Below are 22,174 nucleotides of genomic sequence, written 5' to 3'. Positions count from 1 at the left end.
TCATTTGTCCAAGGTCACACAACAACTCAATGGCAGGGCCTATTATCTGCTTTATATACTCCAGCTGGGATTTTATTTAAATATGTCTCCATTTAATATTTTTATTAAATATTATTAAACATGAAAATGTTATTGTAGCTCTGAAAGTAACATTTTCAACATTACACATTTTCAGCAATAAGGTAAATTCTACCAGCTATACATGTATAGTTATACTAGTATAACCTGTCATGTGCACACTCTTATTCTGCTATAAAAGTGGCCTTTTTTGCTTCCCAAGCTAAATCACAGAATCACTTTCATACTGGAATAAGAATGTCCATTTGGGAGGGTTGTAACTATATCTATTTAAATTCACACCTGAGGTTATATTGAAAAATCTTTCCCCTATAGGCGAAGCCTTAAACCCTGATCCTGCAAACTCTTATGCACTGTACCTACCTTTATTACATGAATAGTTCCAGCACTGGGGCTTTAGACCGTGTCTAGATTTGTATTTAAAAGTGTGATGTTAGATCACGTTATCCAGCTTGATCTAACTAACACTTTCAAAACTCGGGCCAAGACAAAGCAATTGTTCTCTAGCATGTGCTTAACTGGTTAAGGTCAGACTTAGGCTTTAACCTTTTTCATTATAAATTTCATTTTTGACTAACTGGCATTTTTCAACAAAACAACATTGCGTTGAATGCTGCTGCTTACAAAGTGGATGTCAACTTGACCATTTTGATTGGGTAGAGTTTTACACTCACTTTGCCCAGGGTAAAGCATTGCACAAGGGGGAAAGCAGTAGAGAACCAGGCCCTGAATATTAGGTTCTTCGTTAACCAATGTAAATTGGTTAGACTTAATGCCTCCATTAAGTTATTAATTAGGGCTCAGTGCTTAATTAGGTTCTGGGGATCACACACAGGACATAAAGATTTCTCCCCCCCCCAACCGTGATTTATGAACATATTAAAGTGAAAATATACAGAAAGGGAAGGGTTAATCATTGATTCCTTTTCTGCTCCTCTGTGCAGTCATCAGATATACAAACAGAATCTTTCACTGTTTTCTTCAAACAGCAATATGGAGACTGGGGCAAACCTCTTATGCACACAATTGCTATTAAGTTTCACAGCAGCTCATACAATGTTGTTCCACACTAATTTTACAATATGTGAAATCCAAACTGATAGTACAGCACGTCCATGAGGAAAATGACAAAATGAAAGGAAAACATTTCCTAAAAGAGGAAAACATCACCAGAATGCTGAGCTGCAGACACACTGTGGTGTGACATAAGTGTGCAAGGATATGGGGGCCGATTAGGCTGTACAAGACCAAAACCATGTAAGCTCCAGTAGGGAGCTATGTAAGAGCCAACAGATTTCCCACAACATAATAAACGTGTTAACCAATGATAATGTAACATCTTCAGGGCATAGGTTCCATTATCGGTCTTACAGCTCTGAAAGAAACAGTCCAAATCTAGTAATATTCCTTTTTTCAATTGTCAGTATGATTAATGCTTTCTTCTACTGATGCCAAGTCTCAGATACTAGTGTTTGTAATCAACATTTGAAGTTTTGCCTGATTTAGCCTCATAGACTTTAAGGTCAGAAGGGACAAGTATGATCATCTAGTCTGACCTCCTGCACAAAGCAGCGTGGGGCATGGGTCGCTTGCTGGTGGATTCTCTGCAGCTTGAGGTCTTCAAACCACAATTTTGAGGACTTCAATAACTCAGTCATGGGTTAGGGATGTTATAAAAGTTGATGGGTAGGGTTCTGTGGCCTGCCTTGTGCAGGAGGTCAGACTAGATGATGATATTGGTCCCTTCTGACCTATGAGTCTATGAGTCTATGACAGGTGAAGCACCCAGTGATATTACTGGTTGAAAATATCAATGAACTAGAGAGCAGAATATTGCCCTAAGATAAAAGCAAATAAGCAGAGCTTTAATTTGTAAAGATTTTCAATGTAATGATTTCCTCACAAGTGTGGCAATGCGTCACTTGAACTAACTGCAGCTTGATGGACAGTTTGCCATAGCGCAGATCCCTGCTCCACCTTAATGGTCCTGTATGCACAAAACTAGTGGCAGATGGCAACAAATGCTACAAGAGCAAAATCACCAGTCATGAAAATTTTTAACAATATGGGGTGGCCAACTTAGCAGGAACAAAACAAGTAATGATTTTCCCAGTGGGAGCATTCCTTCCTCCGTTCACTGCCACTCAACTTTCCACTGTAGATCTCCTGAGGGAGTAGTATGGGCATAGCACAGGACTGGGAGCCAGGAACTCCAGAATTCTAATTCCAGTTGAGACATTGATTCCCTCAATGGCTTGAGCAAATCACAGCTTCTTATCCTCAGTTTGCTTATGTGTATAATGGAGCTAATGATACTTAAAGGATGCTAGAATTACTTAATGTGTGGAAAATACACTGAAAATGAAAAATGCTGCAGTATGTAAATCCTAATGACTATTATTCTCATTAATGCTGTTTTTCTCTTGAAATTGAGTTCAGGGAGCAAAGCTCTTTTTCTTTTTTAAATTGAGGATTGACTGATGGGATGAAAAATAACTTTCTTTCGTAAAATCTTTACAGTTCAACTACTGCTTTTGGGTTATTACCAGGTATCCCGATTCAGCCAGGGTGTTAAAGTGTTAAATCTGAGATACTGCTATAGGTTTAAAAATCTTTTAGAGAGTTTACAAAACATTTAGAATTCTTTTTATACAGTGTGTTTAAACTAAGTATATTGTTTACATTGTACCACAGAATAGCTGGTTTGTACAGCGTGTTGTAAATATGAAGCGCTAAGTAGCATTATTCGTACTATTAAATCGTACTCTGAGGTCCAAAAGATCTACAAGGTTATCAGTTCTACAACCCATGAAGTTCTAAAATAAGAGTTGTGGTTTTCTGCTTTGTATCAGGAATTTAACATGCCTGAGGACATTGTTAGATTCTAGGAACTGGATCATCCCCATCCCATGCCAAAACTCACACGGGGAGCTCAGGGGACAGTAATCCCCAGCCAGAGCACCTCGTATTGTTGTCAGGATTACTGGTTTTGCCCTTATCCAGAGAAAAGACTGTACATAAACCTGCGTAATCTCCTATGCCACCACCCCAACTTTCCTTGCAATGCAGCTCTATTGGAGTTGTTCTACTAAGGACCCTGGACTGGACTATACAGAAAAGATAATACAGCCTGAGGCTGTATTATCTTTTCCAAGAAATCTTGCTGGGACTGGAGAGTGGACAATGTATGTCATCACCAGCCATGCTCTGGCCCTCCCACTCTTCCTCATGGGCTGTCAAATCTCCATCTCATGCTATGCATACTCTGGATTTGCAGGAAAAGTTGGTGGTGGGAGGAGGAAGGATGGTGCCACAGAGGCTGCTGATTCCTCCTTGCCCCTTTTTGTATGAGAAGAGGGAAATCTATATGCACACATCCCTGCATATGCAGATCTGGAGTAATGCATGGGAGATGATCCAGGTCTAGTCAGGATTTTACCTAATAGTAAATTACAGCAGATGTGCCAGCTCACATATGCCTAGAATAACGTTGACTGCAATATTTGGCTACGTTATTTACAACTTCATTTTTATGTGCATTTCCATTTCCTTCTAGGAATAATCACCATGGGTGCCTCAGTTCTACAGAAGTGTTCACAGTAGACAAGTTTCTGTGTGTGCAGCTGGCTGGCTGGTTAAAATCTGCAGATCTGGAGGCTCAGATTCCCATGAATCCCAGGCCTCTCTGCTTCAATTTTAGGGGCTTGTTCATAACCAGTTTACACCCCAGGGAGGAACTGGGAAGATTGCATGGATTTTACCACCATGCTTGCAGAGTTGTGGTGTTCGTCCTCTGTGGGGTTTTGTATAAGGAAATGTATGGACCATTATAAGAATATATATATTGAAAATACATTTCTAAAACTGTTTTAGAAGTCCATCACACTTCTTCAGTATCTGTATTCAGTGCATGGGTCTGTTTTCTCCCTCAGCAGAGGCTGTCATTTCACTTAAACTTCCCAGCAGAGGACCCATTTGATGATGTTCAATCAAATATCCTGATTTTGCAAATTACTACCTGTGCTTAATTTTAGGCATGTGAGTAGTCCCATTGACTTTAATACATGATGGGAACCACCCGTGCTCCAAATTAAGCACATCACTGTTTGCCAAATCAGAGTTTCAGACTGAAAGGATCTGAAACTTTTTCATTACAAATAATGGAAAGCATTGAAATTCTGAGTTTCTGTAATTTTTAAAAATATTTGTGTATGTAGTTTTGTTCAAAAACTGTTTGATTAACATTTCTTATTTATAAACTCTTGAACATAAATTTTCGAAAGCTAAGTCAGATCAAATGTGAATGACTACCTACAGCTGTTAAAATATGGGTCAATGTATGTGTGCATATATATAATTTAGGGGTAGCATCCTAAATTTCATTTATGGTGCAAAGCTACATACTGTGGAAAATCATACATCTGTATAGTTGTATATGTTTTTCTCATGATTACTGCTGGAAGTATGCCCTTTAATGACTGAATATGGGATTCAAGATGTTAGATCTCAACTAAGGAATATCCCTTCATGTTTGGCTGGGCAGTCATCCTACTACAAACACGTCTTAATTCTATTAGATTTTTATATAAGAAATAATTATTTAGTTTTAAGACGGACAGTCAGTTGCACACATACCTGAAAGCTATAGAAAATATTAATTCATACCATGGTACACAATGGCATTATTGTACAAAGCATCTTTATTTTACATGGCATCTTTCATATACAAAACATTGCAAAAATATTTTGCAAAGGTAAATAATATTATAATAGGCAATTAGCAAAGAGAGATAAGGGACAATTAAATGGCACAAGCAAAAGAGAAAAGGTATGTATTTACCGCTCCAGTTGGAGTGCAGCTGAGTTTGGAAGAAGTGTGTGTGGGGGAGGGTGATGGGGGGTTGGGTAGCCCCTCAATCTGAGTGTGGAAGGTGGTGGTGGGGGGTTAGGAAGCCCCCCAATCTGAGTGTGGCAGATGGGAGGGGGGCAGGTTGGGAATCTCCCTGATCTGAGCATGGCAGGTGGGGGTGGATGACTTGGGAAGCCCCCTAGAGTGTGAAAGGTGTGTGTGTGTGAGAGGGGGGGTTGGGAAGCCCCCCAGTTAGAGTGTGGAAGGTGTGTGTATGTGTGTGGGAGGCGGGGATGGGAAGTCCCCTAGTTAGAGTGTGAAAGGTGTGTGTGTGTATGTGTGGGAGGGGGGCTGGGAAGCCCCCCAGTCAGAGTGTGGAAGGGGTGTGTGTGTGTGGGGGTGTTGGGAAGCTCCCAGTCAGAGTGTGGAAGGTGTGTGTGTATGTGTGGGAGGGAGGGCTGGGAAGCCTCCCAGAGTCTGGAAGGTGTGAGTGTGTGTGGGAGGGGGGGCTGGGAAGCCCCCCCGAGTGTGGAAGGGGTGTGTGTGTGGGGGGAGGGGGGTTGTGAAGCCCCCCAGTCAGAGTGTAGAAGGTGTGTGTGTGGGGAGGGGGGGTTGTGAAGCCCCCCAGAGTGTAGAAGGTGTGGGGGGGAGGGGGTTGTGAAGCCCCCCCAGGCAGAATGTGGAAGGTGTGTGTGGGTGGGGTGGGCTGAGAAGCTCCCAGGTCTAAGTGTGGAAGGTGAGAGTCAGGGGAAGCCCCCCAGTCAGAGCGTGGCAGCCGGGGGGGAGGTTGGGAAGCCCCCCAGTCAGAGTGTGGTGGGTGGGGGGAGGATGGGAAGCCCCCCAATCTGAGTGTGGTGGGTGGGGGGGAGATTGGGAAGCCCCCAGTCTGATTGTGGTTGGTGGGTGGCTGAGAAACCCCCAAGTCTACGTGTGGAAGGCGGGAACCAGGGGGAACCCCCCCGCTTACTAAGCATGGCAGGAGTGTACCTGCCGGCCACAGCCGCCCACCCCACCACCACACCTCCTGCTCTCCCGCCAGGTCTGTCTTTCAAGAAGGCGGCAGCAGCGGGCCCCCCCCGCGCGCCCCGCCCGGGGCGGGGCGCGCCGTCGGGGGCGCGCAAGGTGACGGCCGGGCGCCATGGTGGAGCGGTGCTAACCCGCCTCGCGGGTGGTTTGTGCCGCTGCCGGGTGCCTGTCTGTGCGGACGGGCGAGGGGGGCGATCCAGGAGAGCGGGCAGGAGGGGGAGCGCGGACCATGGACGTACGAGCGGCTGAGGAGGTGATTAAGGTGTGGCGGGCCGCGATGGGGTGGAGGATCCAGCGGGAAGGAGCTTGCTCTCGCTCACGGAGGCGTCGGCCAGCGGGTGCAGGTACTTGCGCTGAGGGTTGCTGGCCCCTTGGGCAGGAGTGGAAGGAAAGTCCCATCTTCCAGCCGCACTCGGGAGGCGAGCGCTCTGCGGCGGCATGCGGGGCGAAAGCATTTCCCTCCTCAGGAGTCTGGGCTTCAGGCGGGTACTGGGGGGTAGGGCCCTCCTGTTCTCTCCATGTCCCCCCCTTGCCCTGCCAGAGCCGGTCCCCGTGTGCGGCCGCCCCCCCCCTCATCCCTGCCCTTTCTCTCCCCAGCCCCGCTCGTGCGAGCCTCGTCCTGCCTCCCTGGACGCAGCCGGAGTCCCTCAGCCCCTCTCTCGTGGCTGTAGCCGCTCCAGAGAAGTTGCAAATCAACTTGGAGTGACTTACTGCCATTCAGATGCAGACGGTTCCCTCCTCAGAAGCAGTAAGAGGCTCGCAGGGCCCTAAGGCTGCGGCTCGCGTGGGGCGGAAGGAGGGGGGTGGGTGGGCTCTGCTTTCCAGCACTCTGGGACCTGGGAAAGCTGCTTGTGGGAGCTGCATTTACAGACCAAGTCCATTAATGTTGATTGGGATTTTCTCCTTCTCCACTCCTTCTTACCTGCAGATTTTGAGAAGAGGGGGAAGAAGGAAGTGTGTCCAGTACTGGATCAGTTTCTTTGTCATGTTGCCAAGACTGGGGAGACAATGTAAGTCTGATCTGTTCCCCACTCCCCCCTCCTCTTCCCCAGTTGAGGCTTATAAGAGCTCTCAATTTTGGGCCCAGAGATAGATTGAATAATGCCCAAGTTTGTTTGCATGTAGATTGATTTGGTGAGCTAAATATAGTCTCCTTCCTTCTAGTTGCAGTTCTTGATGGCTGAAGACCTCTTGAGTTTTGTTCACTTTATTTCCTTTCACACTTAGAGTTGTTACACATTAATCTGCTGTGATTGAGAAGTTTCTCCTTCTCAGATGTCTCCTTCAGAGTCATCTGTCAGGTTTCATTGATCCTATTAAATACAATGAGCCTGTTGCTTTTTCTGTATTTTATAGAATACTCATATCAGTTTTCATAGCCTGAAAGAGGAAAAGTTTAATGTGTGTTGCGATCTCTTTTGAATGTGATATCTGATAGCATGGTTCGCAGAAGTGGATGACATAATTTAGATTAATTTTTGCAGCCTATGTGTAGCATACTTACAGGCTCACTTATATTCCGTTGCTGCTTTTTATGTGGACAGGGGGGAGAGGAGAAATAATTTAGGAGCTCTGTGCACAAGAGGCATATGGGAGCTAACTTGTTTCTCTGGGAAATGAGAACCTAATAAAATGCAGTCTGCACACAACTACTCCCATTTCACTTTCCCCAGACTTTCTTTCATAGATCAACATTAACTGGGGTGGGATCCATTTGGTTTTTTTCTTGGAAGGGGCATTGTAGTTGTAAAGGAGCTGGAATATCTCCTTGTCAGGGATAATCTCTGGTGCTGCATTGGGTGACTTCCTTGTTGTCTCACTATTTGGCAGGAAGAAGAAAGGCTTCCCTGGGTGCATTGCTCATGAGTTGCTCACTTTCTGGCTCCCAGGCTGCCTCCTTGTTTTTGAGGCCTAGTACAGGCTTCAGAAAGGAATATATGCCTATACAGCTGTTTTATTAGGAACCACTGATTCACAGTCTTTGTTCTAATTTACAGTGTCTAAGTTGCAAGAGATCTGTTTTTAATGTAGTGTGCTATTCCTGCTTGAATTTGTGGCCTTGAAGGGAACACTGAAGTTCTAAAATGTACTTTGCTCTTTGAGTCAAAGGCTTCAACTTAGCAGAAAAAGGCACAGCTGTAATACAGATATTTTTGCTTAATGAGTCTTTATGCTGTCTTATTTTAGAAGAAATTTTATTTTTATAAAGTGTAAAATTACTTTTTAGATATGCTAATTGCGTACATTTGTCTGAACTTTTCTTAGAGGCTTTTGTTTTCTTGCCTATCTGCTTTCTGATTTGGAAACTACAAAATATTTTTAAAATTGATTTCAGGGGAAATATTTAAGAAATCACTTGTGATAGGGAATTTAGGACCAGGTGATACAATGTAACTATCTTTGTACTGTTAACTTTTGCTTGCTTTCTGTTTGGGAAATATATTAACTTTGTAGTCAGTTACACAAACAAAGGCCTTGATCCTGCAATGGGCTCTGTGTTTGAGCACAAATATTTTTCACGCTTTGTACAGGGCCATCATTTGTATACTCTCAGTAGTTTCTTTCTCTTTTGTTATCCCTCTCTATTTTTTTCTAAATACTCAAATATTTCAGTTGCGCTAGGCTGTTTGTTAATAGTTTCACATTTGTTAGTAACAGTTCAGCAAGTCTCCAATCTTCTCCTTTGTACACAAACAGGACAATATATGCACGCAGGCTTCACCATACATTTAATTTTGTTCCCATTAGACTTCAAGATCTACATTATTTTTGTCTAATATTTTGCTAAATTTATTTACCAATTGCATATTCAAATATTCAGAGACAATGTTTGTCAAAATAAAACTAGTTCTAAGGGTTGCTAAACCTCAGTATCAGGAACACAATTATTTAAATAATTAAGGCCTTCTTTTTAGGGAGGGTACTCTGTTGGAGATTCTGCACTTTGGCAACATTTCTTTTTCCAGTGCTATGTGGAGTTGTACATATTCCTGCTGACACATGCGCTAGGGACCAAAAAGGATTTGTGTTAGTGGCGAAGGAGGTAAATGAGATAATATAACATGAGGCTATTTTGCTTGCTTTCTTGTCTGTTTGTTGTTATGCCTCTGGTTTTCAGGTAGAGGCGTTGGGGTTTTCCTAATGTTTCTTTCCAAACTTTATATATAACTTTATAAAATAAGGTTTAAAGAATAGGATTTTTCCTTCTGTGGCAACTATACTTTCTGGTAGGTAAACAGTTACTACATTTTAATTAGTATGACTTTGAAAATTTAAAATGAAATATGTCTAGAAAAAATGGTCTTGAGGTTCTCAAAGGAGCATGGATGTGCTATATATTGCACATTTAATAGCCTACGTATTAATCCTGCAAACACTAATTTATGCGAGTTGTTCCATCTGACTCAGTGGGACATATTCACCTGAGTAAAATTACTTGGTGTGTGTAGGATTGTGCTAGTAATTAAAAATCTTATAGGTACATCATGAAGGCTTGGTATAATTGTGCAAATGCTAAACTTGGTCTGCAGCACCTTGTAGAAAAAGCCTGATTCTGCACCGGCTCAAGTATAACTTTATTTACTGGAGTCTATGGGGCTATTACTGTGAGCAAAGTTAAGTATATACTTAAGTGTTTGAAAGATTGTAGCCTGAATTTTTAACCAAGCGCTATGGAGCTATGCAAAATAATGTTGGTTTCTTACAATTTGAGAGAGATACTGAACAACAATTATGCCCAACCCAGGCTATCTGAGAACTGGTGGTTGCAAGTTTGTTTCCTAGTACCATCTTACTTGTAATGTGCATGTGAAACAGCTTTCAGCTAACAGTTTTCAGCAGAAAACAACTCTGCTGCCTAAAAACCCTACATGGAGAGCTGTGAAGTTGCACAATTGTTTTCTGCCACTCTGTAGGCCTTAAACTACATCAGTCAGTAATTACAACTGGACTGTTTTTCTTTATATCACTTGTGGAGCTGCACAAACCCTAATGTATTGTAGAAAAACACTATTTTTCAGGAAGTCTCTCTAGGTGACTGGAGAGCTAGTATTTGACATTTCCAGTATCGTGGAAGTAAAATCTGATAGATTGAGCATTTTTTGTTGAAGACTACTTAAAACTAGGTGTGTGTGAGAGAGAGGAGGAGGTTTAGTATTGCCACTTAATTCAAATGCCTAACAGTTGAAAGAAGGGTCTCTGAGTTAAGGATTCAGTTATCTGCCCCTTCAATTAATGGCAGAAGAGCTTCAAATCCATTTCTTTGAGTCCTTTGAGGAAATGTAGTAAAAACAGGGAAAAAAGATTGGACATTCCTGGTAATTCTAAGGTAGAAAAAACAAGCAGATTTTAAAAAAGTTTCGGGATGTCTTTATACACCCCAAAAAGCATAGATTATCTTTTCCCTCCCTTCTGCCTTAGGCCTCCCCTCTCCACTCCCAATTCAGGTAACCTTTAAGTTTGCAGTCTTAACTATAGCTTTTCCTATTGTAAAAGATATAATGCAGATGTTTTATTAGTTACCTATTTTTTCTACGTCCTTAAGATCCTACCAAAACCTGGAGAAATCTGGGCTGAGGGCAGGAGTGATTAATTGTAAAATAGTTTTAGGTGTTTTCTGTGCCTGGGAACAGCTATGATTCATGACCTGTGATCAGGAATTGTGGGGTTGCGCTAGTGCAGACCTGCACCATCGTAAGCGGCGAGGGCATATTACCCAAAGAAAAGAGCTGAGACCGAAACCCCTATCCCTGCTGAGCCCACCCCTGAACACCAACTTCACGCCCCCCCCCCCGGCCGCCTGCCTGCAGAACAAACCCTTTTCCCCAGTGCCACCCTGCTGAAACAGAGTATTGAACCTTGAAATATGTTATAGCAGGGCTAAGATAGTAGATATTAAGGTAAAAGAAAATGTCTTTTTGCTAGAAGTAGAATAGATCTTCCCCCCACTTTGTAATCAATTACCCTGTTGAATCAATGAGGTGTGACTGAGGAAGGTGTGGAAGCAAGACCTCCAGACAGCTGCAACCCTTGGAGAGGGGTGGGCCGAACAGGCGCTACACTGATTCATGAGCGTTCCTCCTCACACAGCCACCTGCCCCACCTATGCCCCGGTTGCCTCCTCAGTACCCTTCCTTCACCTATCCCCTTCTTTCGATCTCCTCCTTCCGTGGTCTGGGACCGGCTTGGCTTGCGGTCTGGGCTCTGTTTTCTGGGATGATACTACCACATTGGCCCGCCCTCCTGAGTACACACTTATCCAGCCATGTATAAGGGTCTCTTATCCACCATAGCAACAAAAGGATTCTGCTATTTCTATGCATGATTGAGGCCAGCAATTCTGCCCGACCCCGCTATCACTCATCGCTGACTTCCAACTCCGACTAGCCGCCCTATCTCAACCCTCCCGCCCCCTTACCTGTTGGCCTTGGCGGTGGCTGGCGGTGCTATAGCTGCGCTGATTGCTGGAGCCAGGCTGCGCCTCTGCCACGCACGCGCCTGGAGGCACCGGAGGTTCAAGCTGCAGCATCACAGAGCCGCGGCCACCGTTCCTGATCCCCGACGAAAAATCTTGAACTAATGCAAGTGAAGAGTAGGGAAAGCGGGCGAGAGGGGCTTGGAGATCATAAGCCTATACAGCCGGCGCTTCAGCATTCAGGCCGAGGGAGGCAGAGGGGAGGTGAGCCGGGGTGGAGAGCGGCTTTCAACCTGTGGCACTCCCCCTCCACACGCGCCCCAGTGTTACCTGCTGCAGCGCGGGCGGCCCTCCTCGCGTCTCCCGGCCCCAGCTCACCTCCACTCTGTCTCCGCCTCCCTGGGCCTGAGCGGGAAGCTGCTGCACTGCTTTTCTGCCCTCCCAGGCTTCCTGTGGGAATCGGGGGGACAGGGAGAAGCAGGGCATAGCATTCGGGGTGGAGGCGGAGTGGAGATGAGCTGGGGGCCAGCCACCGGCTCACCTGCCCCCCAACCTAGCCTCTACCTGCCTGCTCACTTCCTCAGGCGCACTCACCTGCCCCCCCGCCACTGCCCGCTCGCTTGCCTCCTCAGCCCCCCTCCCTCACCCGAGGCTTGCCTACTCATTCCCCCTCTCCCCTGTGGGCCACATGTTTGTGCAGACCTGCACTAGTGCTTACACTAAGTGCCTCTTAGTACATTACTCTGTGTTTATCTGGTTTGGGTTTTTAACTTTAGGCTGTGGATTGTATAGTAGTTTCTTTTTTTTGTAGTCAGGTTTTCCCTTCTAGATGCTATTGTCTTCTAAGTTTTCCCAACTTCTGTCTAACTGAATACATAGGAAGCTACCAAGAGTCAACCTTTCAGTTTCTCAGTTGACCTGCATTTGAAAAATACCTTGGAGTGAGTTTAGCATGTAGTGGTCTCTAAATGTCCGGCATATCTTCTGTGCACTGTATTCTTCCTAAGGCAATACAGAGAGGGGCACATTTTTAACCTTATTAGTATTTTGGTCCATTTTAATATCTCGTTGTTTACTCTTGCTGGTGGAAGGTGTTTAGTTATTAATTGAACTCTTTTAAAACTTCCTTTGTGAACTCCGATCAGTTCTGTTTTTTTCAATTGAACCAGAGCTAAAAAGGGGTTGCCAGTTGTAAAACTGGTCTAATGATGAAAATAACTCTAAATATGGACAGAAGTTTCTTGAATTTTCATTCTGGCATTTCAGCTAAATATTATGGCGTTTTATATGTGAAGTTCCTTTCTTGTGTTTCAGTCTATGTAAATTTTTGTGGAACATATGCTCTAACTTCAAAGGTTCCCCCGCTTTAATTTAAACCTTATTTTTATGAACAATGTTCTTGTTTTTATTTTAGTTTCAAATTTGCTTTGCTTTATACATGGGTACGCTAGTGTAGAGCTTTCGGTAGTAAGTATAGATAAGATCACATTTATCTGACTTTTACTTGTAGCTTTTTGAAAAGCTCCTTTTATACTAAAAGTTAGAAGTTTAGTCTCAGAATAAAGTTGGGCTTCTTTTGGTAGAAAAAACAAGAGGCAAATTTATTCAACTTTTTGAGTTACTGGAGAGAGATTATTTTTTCTATTATCTTGATTTTTTTTTTTAACTTCAGCTGACTAAAAATGCAAACTTTTAAACTTCAGCTAGAGGACATAGGTAGTTCTCAGTGAAAAGTGCCTGTTTTTGCTTAATCAAGTTTCTGATTAACTACTTCTAAAAATTCTGTGCCAAGTGTAATATAACACTTTCAAATAATTGCGGGGCATTTGACAGTTTAATGTGTCCACTTTAAAAATGAAGTTAAAGTGGTCAATCTGTCTTGATTTTCTTCAGGGATCATACATCCTTGATCCCATACCAAAATGGGCTCATTTTTGAATGTTTGACCATCCAGTAAGAATGGTCCTACTGGGTCAAACCAAAGGTCCATCTAGCCCAGTATCCTGTCTTCCAACAGTGGCCAGTGCCAGGTGCCCCATAAGAAATGAACAGAACAGGTAATCAAGTGATCCATCTCTTGTCGCTCATTCTCAGCTTCTGGCAAACAGAGGCTGGGGACACTATTCCTGCCCATCTTGGCTAATAGCCACTGATAGATAGATTTACGGAAGATAGACCTAGTTCTTCTTTGAACCCTGTTACGGGCTTGGCCTTCACATCATCCTCTGGCAAAGAGTTCCATGGGTTGACTGTGCAGTGTGTAAAGAAATACTTCCTTTTATTTGTTTTAAACCTGCTGCCTATTAATTTCATTTGGTGACTCCTAGTTCTTATGTTATGAGAAGTAGTAAACAGCACTTCCTTATCTACTTTCTTTACACCAGTCATAATTTTGTAGACCTCAATCATATCTTCCCTTAGCCATCTCTTTTCCAAGTTGAAAAGTCCCAGTCTTATCAGTCTCTCCTCATACACAAGACATTCCATACCCCAATAACTTTTGTTGCCCTTTTCTCAACCTTTTCCAATTCCAATATATCTTTTTTTGAGATGGGCCTACCACATCTGCAGACAGTATTCAAGATGTGGGTGTATCATGGATTTATATAGAGGCAACATGATATTTTCTGTCCTATTATCTATCCCTTTCTTAATTATTCCCAGCATTCTGGTTTTTTGTTTGTTTGTTTTTTTTGACTGCTGCTGCACATTGAGTGGATGTTTTCAGAGAACTATCTACAATGACCCCAAGATCTTTCTTGAGTGGTAACAGCTAATTTAGACCCCATCATTTTATATGTATAGTTGAGATTATGCTTTCCAATGTGCATTACTTTACATTTATCAACATTAAATTTCATCTGCCATTTTGTTCCCTTGTCACCAAGTTTTGAGAGATCCTTTTGTAGCTCTTCGCAGTCTGCCTGTGTCTTAACTATCTTTAGTAATTTTGTATCGTCTGCAAATTTTGCCACCTCACTGTTTACCCCTTTTTCCTGATCATTTATGAATATGTTAAATAAGACCGGTCCCAGAATAGACTCCGGGGGGACACCACTATTTACCTCTCTCCATTCTGAAAACTGACCATTTATACCTACCCTTTGTTTCCTATCTTTTAACCAGCTACCAATCCATGAGAACACCTTCCCTCTCATCCCGTGGCATCTTACTTTGCGTAAGAGCTTTTGGTGAGGGACCTTGTCAGAGGCTATCGGGAAATCTAAGTACACTCTATCCACTGGATCCCCTTGGTCCGCATGCTTGTTGATCCCCCTCAGAGAGCTCTAGTATATTGGTGAGGCATGATTTTCGTTTACTAAAACCATGTTGACATTTCCTCAACAAATTATGTTCATCTATATCTCTGACAATGTTGTTCTTTATTATAGTTTCAACCAGTTTGCCTGGTACTGAAGTCAGGCTTACAGGCCTGTAATTGCCAGGATCACCTCTGGAGCCCTTGTTAAAAAAAAAAAAAAAAAAATTGTATCACTTTAGTCATCCTCCACTCAATTCAGTTTGTGAGGTTCTGGGATTAGTACCCCAAAGTATGCCGTGGCCTACAGAGCACAGGAAGTTTGACTGAAGGAACTCTCCCATTTCTCTCTTCCCAGGTGGTAAATTGGCTACCTGGTAGCTATGAAGTTATTGATGCAGTGCTTATGCTTCAAGGATTATCTGTGTAGGAATGGTGCAATTTCAGTGCTGTACCCTTCAGAGGCATCATTGCAGTGTACACAAATTGTACTGGTGTTTCCCAAAAATGTGAACTACTGTGAATTTTTTTTTGTGTTGTGATTTTTGGAAGTGAAGGGAAAGGGACATCCGGTAGCTCACATGGTGGAATTTGGGTCCTAAGTGCTTCTGAATCTGCCCCACAGAAATTAAATGTCAAAGATATATTAATGCAGAATTAACATTTTGAGTAAAGAAATGCAGAATCCAAGATCCGCATAGTAATGCTAACATTCCACATTGAATGTATTGTGTATCAGCCTTGTTAAAATGTCATGAAAACTTTCCAGCCTAGGCAATAATGTACACAATAACAGTAACATCAATATGTGTGCGAGCATATGCTGTCACATATAACTCTCTCTCTGATGCCACTGTATGTACTTTCTATTATGTGTATACCAGGACTTATAAGCTCACTTCACACCATTGCTGCTGTTCTTATAAACATCAAGCTGTTCCTCTCTCAGGCTTTGTCTACACTAGCACTTTCGTTGGTAAAATGTTTGTCAGTCAGGGGTGCGGATAAAACAAACCCTTGACCAACAGAAGTTTCACCGACAAAAGTGCCTATGGGGACAGTGCTATGCTAACAGGAGATGCTGTCCCACCAACATAGTTACCATTGCTTGTTGGGGATAGTTTGCTGGCATAGAGCAACTGTGCGGGAGACCTTACACCTGCGCAGCTGCAGTGGTACAGCTGCCAGGTCTGCAGTTTAGACATAGGCTATTCAACACTTACTATTTAAAGAGGGAAAAGTCCCTTTTTTGCGCTAAAACCCTGGGAGCGTCTACACTTGTTAATGACTTTTTGCGGTGAAACTCAGATGTTTCACCGCAAAAAGAAAACCACCTTCACGAGAGGCATATAGCTCTTACCGCTGTTGTAGAATGTGCCTTCACAAGACCAGCATAAACACCTTTTGGCCTCTGAAGGATATCCCACAGTGCCAGAAGTGATCACTCTGGCCAGCATCTCTGCTGCTCTGATGCCAAGTAAACACATCCACCCCTTCCCCTGTAAGCCCTGGGAAGTTTTTGAAACTCCTGTTCCCTTTGCTTGTAGATATGGCAGGGAAAGCAGCCAAACAGCAGGGTTTTAAAAAATGCCATGAAAGAATCAAGGAAGTAATGGGGCTGCTGGGACATGAAGCAGGGCAGCACGGGGCATTGAGCAGAGACCCAGAATGCCTTGTGCCCCCCCGCCCCCTGGTCCTACAAAACCTATCGAGAGAGCTGCACTGTGGGATAGCTGCCCTGCAGCACTGCTGTCATCCACAATGGAAGTGCTGCTAGTGTAAACACTCTCTGACACCTGTGGAATTAAGTGAGTAAGCAAACAGCACTTTAAGTTCCACTGGTGATAGGGAACCAGTGAAAGAAGAGTGCAAAAACTCTGCAAGTGTAGATATACCCATAGCCTCACACAGACAACCCCCACCACCTTACCTTTGAGTCACTCTATACACCAGCTAATTTAATCACACCCTGACCTGGGCCCATTCAGTTTCCCCTTCTATTCATTCATTAACCTTATTTCATCATTTCTGTTACCTCCCTCCACTAATTAGGTTTCTTTTTCTCCTCAGCATCTTCATTGGTTCTTTTCTTATACTCTGGACTTATCTAAACTTGAAATGTTACAAGGGCACAGCTGCTGTAAGCACTTCAGTGTAGACGCTACCTACAGGGTTGGATTAATCTTTTGTGGGCCCTGGCACCAAACATATTTGTGGGCCCCTATGTAATCACTGTGGGCTCTGAGTGTGGGCCTGGTGTGGCAGTGCCATTGGTGCCATAGTGTATTCGGTACTGAATCTCAGAGACATTTTTCATTTTGATCACACTCCTCTACGTGACTATATGCATTGCCATACCCAGCTCCCTCATCCCTCAGTTTTTCTCATTGGTAAACCCACATGGGTGTACAGCTCAATGTCCACAATGAGTAGAATTTTCATAGTGATCAGGGAAACTCCCCACAGATTATCTCCTTCCACATTCAGACCTTCTATAGCCATGTCTCCAGTACCACCCTATGTTACCAGTCACTGCGTGTCGTCCTAGTCTCAGCTCAGAGTTCTAAAGCCAGTAGATACCTGATCAATTCTGACAAATCCCTCCCTCAGCACCCTTCCTACCATTTGCAACAAGTTCACATGCCCCCCACCTCCCCCACCCCTCCGCTGTGAGATCAGGACCCTGTGTATAATCAGTTCTGTTCAAAGCCTGTTTAAGTGAATGAGAGTCTTTTCATTGTCTTTAATGGGCTGTGTAGAGAAGCAACGGACCCCATTCTAGACTCTAGGAGCAAAGTGCATTCTATGCTGCACTGGTTTACTATTGTAACAGGAAGGTTTCTCATTACCTAGTGAGTAAGCAACACTTCCTACAGCACCTAACTTTTTCTGAGAGGCTTCCCACCCAATTACTAAATGTCAACCCGCTTTGCTTACAACAGCTGAAAATATCGGGTAGTATGGTCACAAAAGCAAGGCACTTCTGAATTCTGTAAGAATTTTGGATGTGCACAGAACACAGACAGGACTGGTTCCCGCATGATTACAGAACTGCAGTAACGTGAAACAATTTTCGGCTTGTGTGATTGGAAGATATCTGGATCCATATTATAAGACTGTCCTACATAAGGAAAAGTTGAGCTGCCTTTATTATTATTTTGTTCCATTCTTCGTTTTGATAGGGAATTTGCCAATGCAATATTACTGTCCTTCCTTTTAAACAAACAAAACTTAAAAAAAAAAAAAAATGATAATGGCTATTGAAAATAGCAATTCCAGACCTCGTTAGCACTGGGAAGACCTCAGCAGCATTTGTTGCTCAGTTTCATCCTTTGATATTCAAAGGCATTTTCTTAATACCGTTATCAGTTGTCAGCTTCCTTAACAACTAGACCTTGCGTTTCCTGGCAAACATGGAACCTGTAGTTCACGACCAGTGGAGCAGCACTGATGATCACCAGTTTTGCCAGTGTAGGTGCAACCGGAGGGTATTCTTAATTACTTAGGTCTGGATCTAACGTGTCATACATCCAAAAAGAAAGCAAAAACTTTATTTACACAAGTACTCAGCAAACCAAAAGAACGTCTTCTGAATTGAGAAATTCCATGTTTTTCCTTTTAAGACTTTGTCTTCACTAGAGGAAAAAAAAATGTGTTAACATGAGGTGAAATCATAGTGAAGACTCAACTTATGTTAATACTACACACCACTAGCAGGTCCAGGTAAACCCTAGACAGCCCATAGGCCACATTTTGTCCTTCTAACTTGTGTTAAAACTACAGACTACCTTCACTAAGACTTTTACCTTGTGTGTCTCAGCTCCTGTTAGCTAAAACAGTAAGAAATACTTTTTTATGACTCACGTAGAACACCCCAATAAATAGATAATCACGAGTGTTAAATTCAGTGCTATAGATTTCTTTATGCTCCTACAGCTATCATTAGCTCACAACTTTTATTGTTAAGCCTGTAGAATTCAAGGGTTTGTTTGCATGCTGAAAGTATTTAAGAATGCCATTTTCATTGATGTACAGGGGATCTTCATAGGTAAATCCTATTACCATTGTTGGGAATTTCCCATGTTAATCCTCAGTGCACTGATACCGCTATTTTCACTGTCTCCAAACCAGAAGCATTGAAATGCTTTGGTATATCAAAATAGCAAGTGTGCAGGAGAAATTAGGGAGACTAAATAATTCTTAAAGTTGAGAAATTTAAAATATTTGAATCTAGGTTTAAAAATAATATAAGATCTATTATAGACTGATAATGACATTTTCGCTTCTCACCCTAAATTACTAACGAAGTATCTTAGTTAGTGAGGGGGAAGGGATAGCTCAGTGGTTTGAACCTAGGGTTGTGAGTTCAATCCTTGAGGGGGCCATTTGGGGAGTGGTCTTGCTTTGAGCAGGGCATTGGACTAGATGATCTCCTGAGGTCCCTTCCAACCCTAATAATCTATGATTCTATGATGATCTATCTTTACCAGTACAGCAACATACTAGCTTCCAGATAGTAGTTTTCTCTTCTGGTTCCTTAGCTCATTGACTAGCTTTAATGCAGCATAGGGATGACATAAGTATCAGGGGTGAAATTCTGGCTCCACTGAAATAATGGGAGTTTTGCCATTGACTATAATGGCAGTAGGATTTCATCCTAGATATTTTCAGAGGCAATAGAAACAATATATTCCACTTCCTCCCCATCACTGAACACTTCTGATTGTGTGCACAGTGATCCTTACCTTTTTCCAAAAACCCAACAACCCAATTTAAGAAAAATGTGGACATTAAGGCATTTCCAAAAATAGTAAATGGTAATTATCTATTTGGATACTGTTTGCATCAGGGCCAGGGAAGAATACTGCAAAATATGGCTCCTAAAGCTGGTGTTTAAATTGGGTGCAAGTATGCAGGATTGTGTTATTTCTTTGCTTCACCCTGAATTTTTAGATAATCCTAGTGATAAATCTGTTTCAGCTGTGCTTTCCCAACATTTGCTAACACTAGGAGAGTGAAATTGACTATTTCATGCTGCTATCGCCAGTACCTTTGGGAAGTACTGTGTTCAGAAGTGCATCTTTCTCCACTATGGGTACTATACAAAGGGGTAGGAGAATGACAGTGAAAGGAAGAGCTAAAAACTTTACTAGATTATTTTGCCGTGTTATTGCATTAAAAGGCCATAGTGTGCAATGAGCAAACCCACACACAGAAATAAAAGAAAATGGAAGATAAAATGCTCAGCGTTCAGTTTGCTTCAAAGTCAGCAATAATAGTAACTTTGGGGAAAGGTATTAATGTAATGAGTTCTCTCGCTCTCTCTCGCCTTGCATCACAGAGTATACTGAATGAAGCCTTCACCTCTCTGACTTAGTTTTCAGCTTTTCCTCTGGTTTTGAATTTTCATTTTTTTTATGAACCTCTCACAGAAAATGCAGCTTCTTTATCTTTAGGTTAGCTGGAAATGCTATGCTTGATTGTACTTCCTCAGTAAAGCTGTATTTAAAAATTTTTAGTTTTTACTTTTCACTGGGCTATNTGAGCAAACCCACACACAGAAATAAAAGAAAATGGAAGATAAAATGCTCAGCGTTCAGTTTGCTTCAAAGTCAGCAATAATAGTAACTTTGGGGAAAGGTATTAATGTAATGAGTTCTCTCGCTCTCTCTCGCCTTGCATCACAGAGTATACTGAATGAAGCCTTCACCTCTCTGACTTAGTTTTCAGCTTTTCCTCTGGTTTTGAATTTTCATTTTTTTTATGAACCTCTCACAGAAAATGCAGCTTCTTTATCTTTAGGTTAGCTGGAAATGCTATGCTTGATTGTACTTCCTCAGTAAAGCTGTATTTAAAAATTTTTAGTTTTTACTTTTCACTGGGCTAATGTTAGGGGAAAAATATAAAAATCCTCCTTTCCTATATCTGAAACAAAATTTTGTTTTGTTCTATGGTCTCAAGTTCACAAAATACAGTAGTAGGTGTCCATTGTTTCCCTTTTTGTTTTGCTTTTCCTGGTATTATGACTTTTTTTCAGAAGAGATGAAGTCCTCTTAACATTTAAATCAAGTAACTTGGTAATGAACTCGTTAAATTCAGCAATATCTAAAGACTGCCATCCACCAGGATTCCTGAGACTCTAATGCTACAAGATCATGGCTAGTTCTCCCAAAGTTCAACATCTCCCCAGGATAATGTGGTGTGGTTTTTTTTGTTTTTTTTTTTTAAACTGGACTTTTAATCTGTGACACAATTTCAGAAAGATTGAGATAATTGCAGTACCTTCACTTCAGATTATTTGCTCTGATCTAAACCGTAATTCTTCTCTCCCTGCCCCGTTCAGACTCCTTTAGACATCATTCTGACTTCCTATTCTACATATATTACTGAAGTTTGCAGTTTTATTCTGTTAAATGTCCCATCTACTCTGTGAAAATGGTGTTAGTGTTCTGTTTACTATGCAGTAGTCTCTTACATGGTTAGAACAAAGTGTTAATCTCATAGTGTGGGCAGATCTGAAATCTGCTTTAACTATATTCTTTGCTGCAGTTCTGTTAAGACAAGTGCTGTAATACAGTTAAAACATGCTGCTGCACCTCAAGACCAAACCTTACAGTAGTGTCAGATGCTACAGTTTTGTTACCAGGTTTTCCAATGTGCTGCCTTTCTCTCTTTCTTTCTTTCTTTCTTTTTCTTTTATTTTTGAGTACATAGGACTGTAGGGTGTTTAACTATGTCTTGGATAGTTATCTTCAGGAACATGCCAATGGGCAGGTGTGTTTTTTTGTTGAGGACAGCTGCAGTTAGAATGTCCATTATTTTATTTATGTACACTTCTACCCCAATAATGCTGTCCTCAGGAGCCAAAAACTCTTACCGCGTTATAAGTGAAACTGCATTATATCGAACTTGCTTTGATCCACCGGAGTGCACATCCCTGCTCCCCTGGAGTGCTGCTTTATCACATTATATCCAAATTTGTGTTATATCATGTTGTGTTATATTGGGGTAGAGTTGTATGTGTATATTTTGGCACAACTATCTCTGGTCTGCTGTCTGCCAGAGACTCAGCATTAGGGTAACCTTCTGAAATCCTTTGCATTCTAGGATTTTCTGCATTTCTAGTTGTTATGCTGCCTTTTTAGAACCCATTTGGATGCTTCATTTTGTGCAAAGTTCTTTGTTTAAACACAGTGTGGGAGGCTTTTTGACCTTTTTTTGTTTTTTATTAAATAGTTTATTTAGGTTTTCCTGGTCAAAAATGTGAAATCTTTTCATTCCAGGAAGGATAATCCAAAAGCTAGTGAGATAATTGTAAAACTTACCTGGTGCCTGCAAAATGCGTTCGCTGGTAGGAAATGGCTTGATACTAAATGAGAAGAGATGAAAGAAGCTTCCCCCTTTCCCAGTAGTCAGGGAGCTGGGGGAAGGGAGAAGGGCTCCCATGACAGATGGGGGAGAAAGGGAGGAAGAGGGGGAGAGATGCTTTTCCCACTTCGACAAGTGTAAGGCCTCCAACTACATGGGTGGTGAAGCGAAAAGAGGAGTT

The 22,174-nt window shown here is 42.3% G+C and overlaps 1 protein-coding gene across 2 annotated transcripts in view; it reads left to right on the top strand.

Annotated features, from left to right (window-relative positions):
• The first annotated feature begins 6,036 nt into the window (after positions 1–6,036).
• Positions 6,037–22,174, top strand: part of PPP4R2 (protein phosphatase 4 regulatory subunit 2) — a 43,924-nt gene continuing 27,786 nt past the window's right edge. The window contains exons 1-2 of one of the 2 annotated variants that reach the window (XM_075073355.1): positions 6,037–6,215; positions 6,882–6,963. In XM_075073355.1, coding sequence (XP_074929456.1) covers positions 6,962–6,963 — 2 coding nt within the window. In that variant the 5' untranslated portion in view covers positions 6,037–6,215; positions 6,882–6,961. Of the gene's footprint in view, positions 6,216–6,554; positions 6,702–6,881; positions 6,964–22,174 lie in introns of those variants that run through there. The other variant, XM_075073356.1, reaches the window with a different exon arrangement.

Source organism: Chelonoidis abingdonii, chromosome 17 (assembly GCF_003597395.2).
Source record: "Chelonoidis abingdonii isolate Lonesome George chromosome 17, CheloAbing_2.0, whole genome shotgun sequence".
NCBI classification, from domain to species: domain Eukaryota; kingdom Metazoa; phylum Chordata; order Testudines; family Testudinidae; genus Chelonoidis; species Chelonoidis abingdonii.
This window is presented reverse-complemented; position numbering and strand designations above follow the sequence as displayed.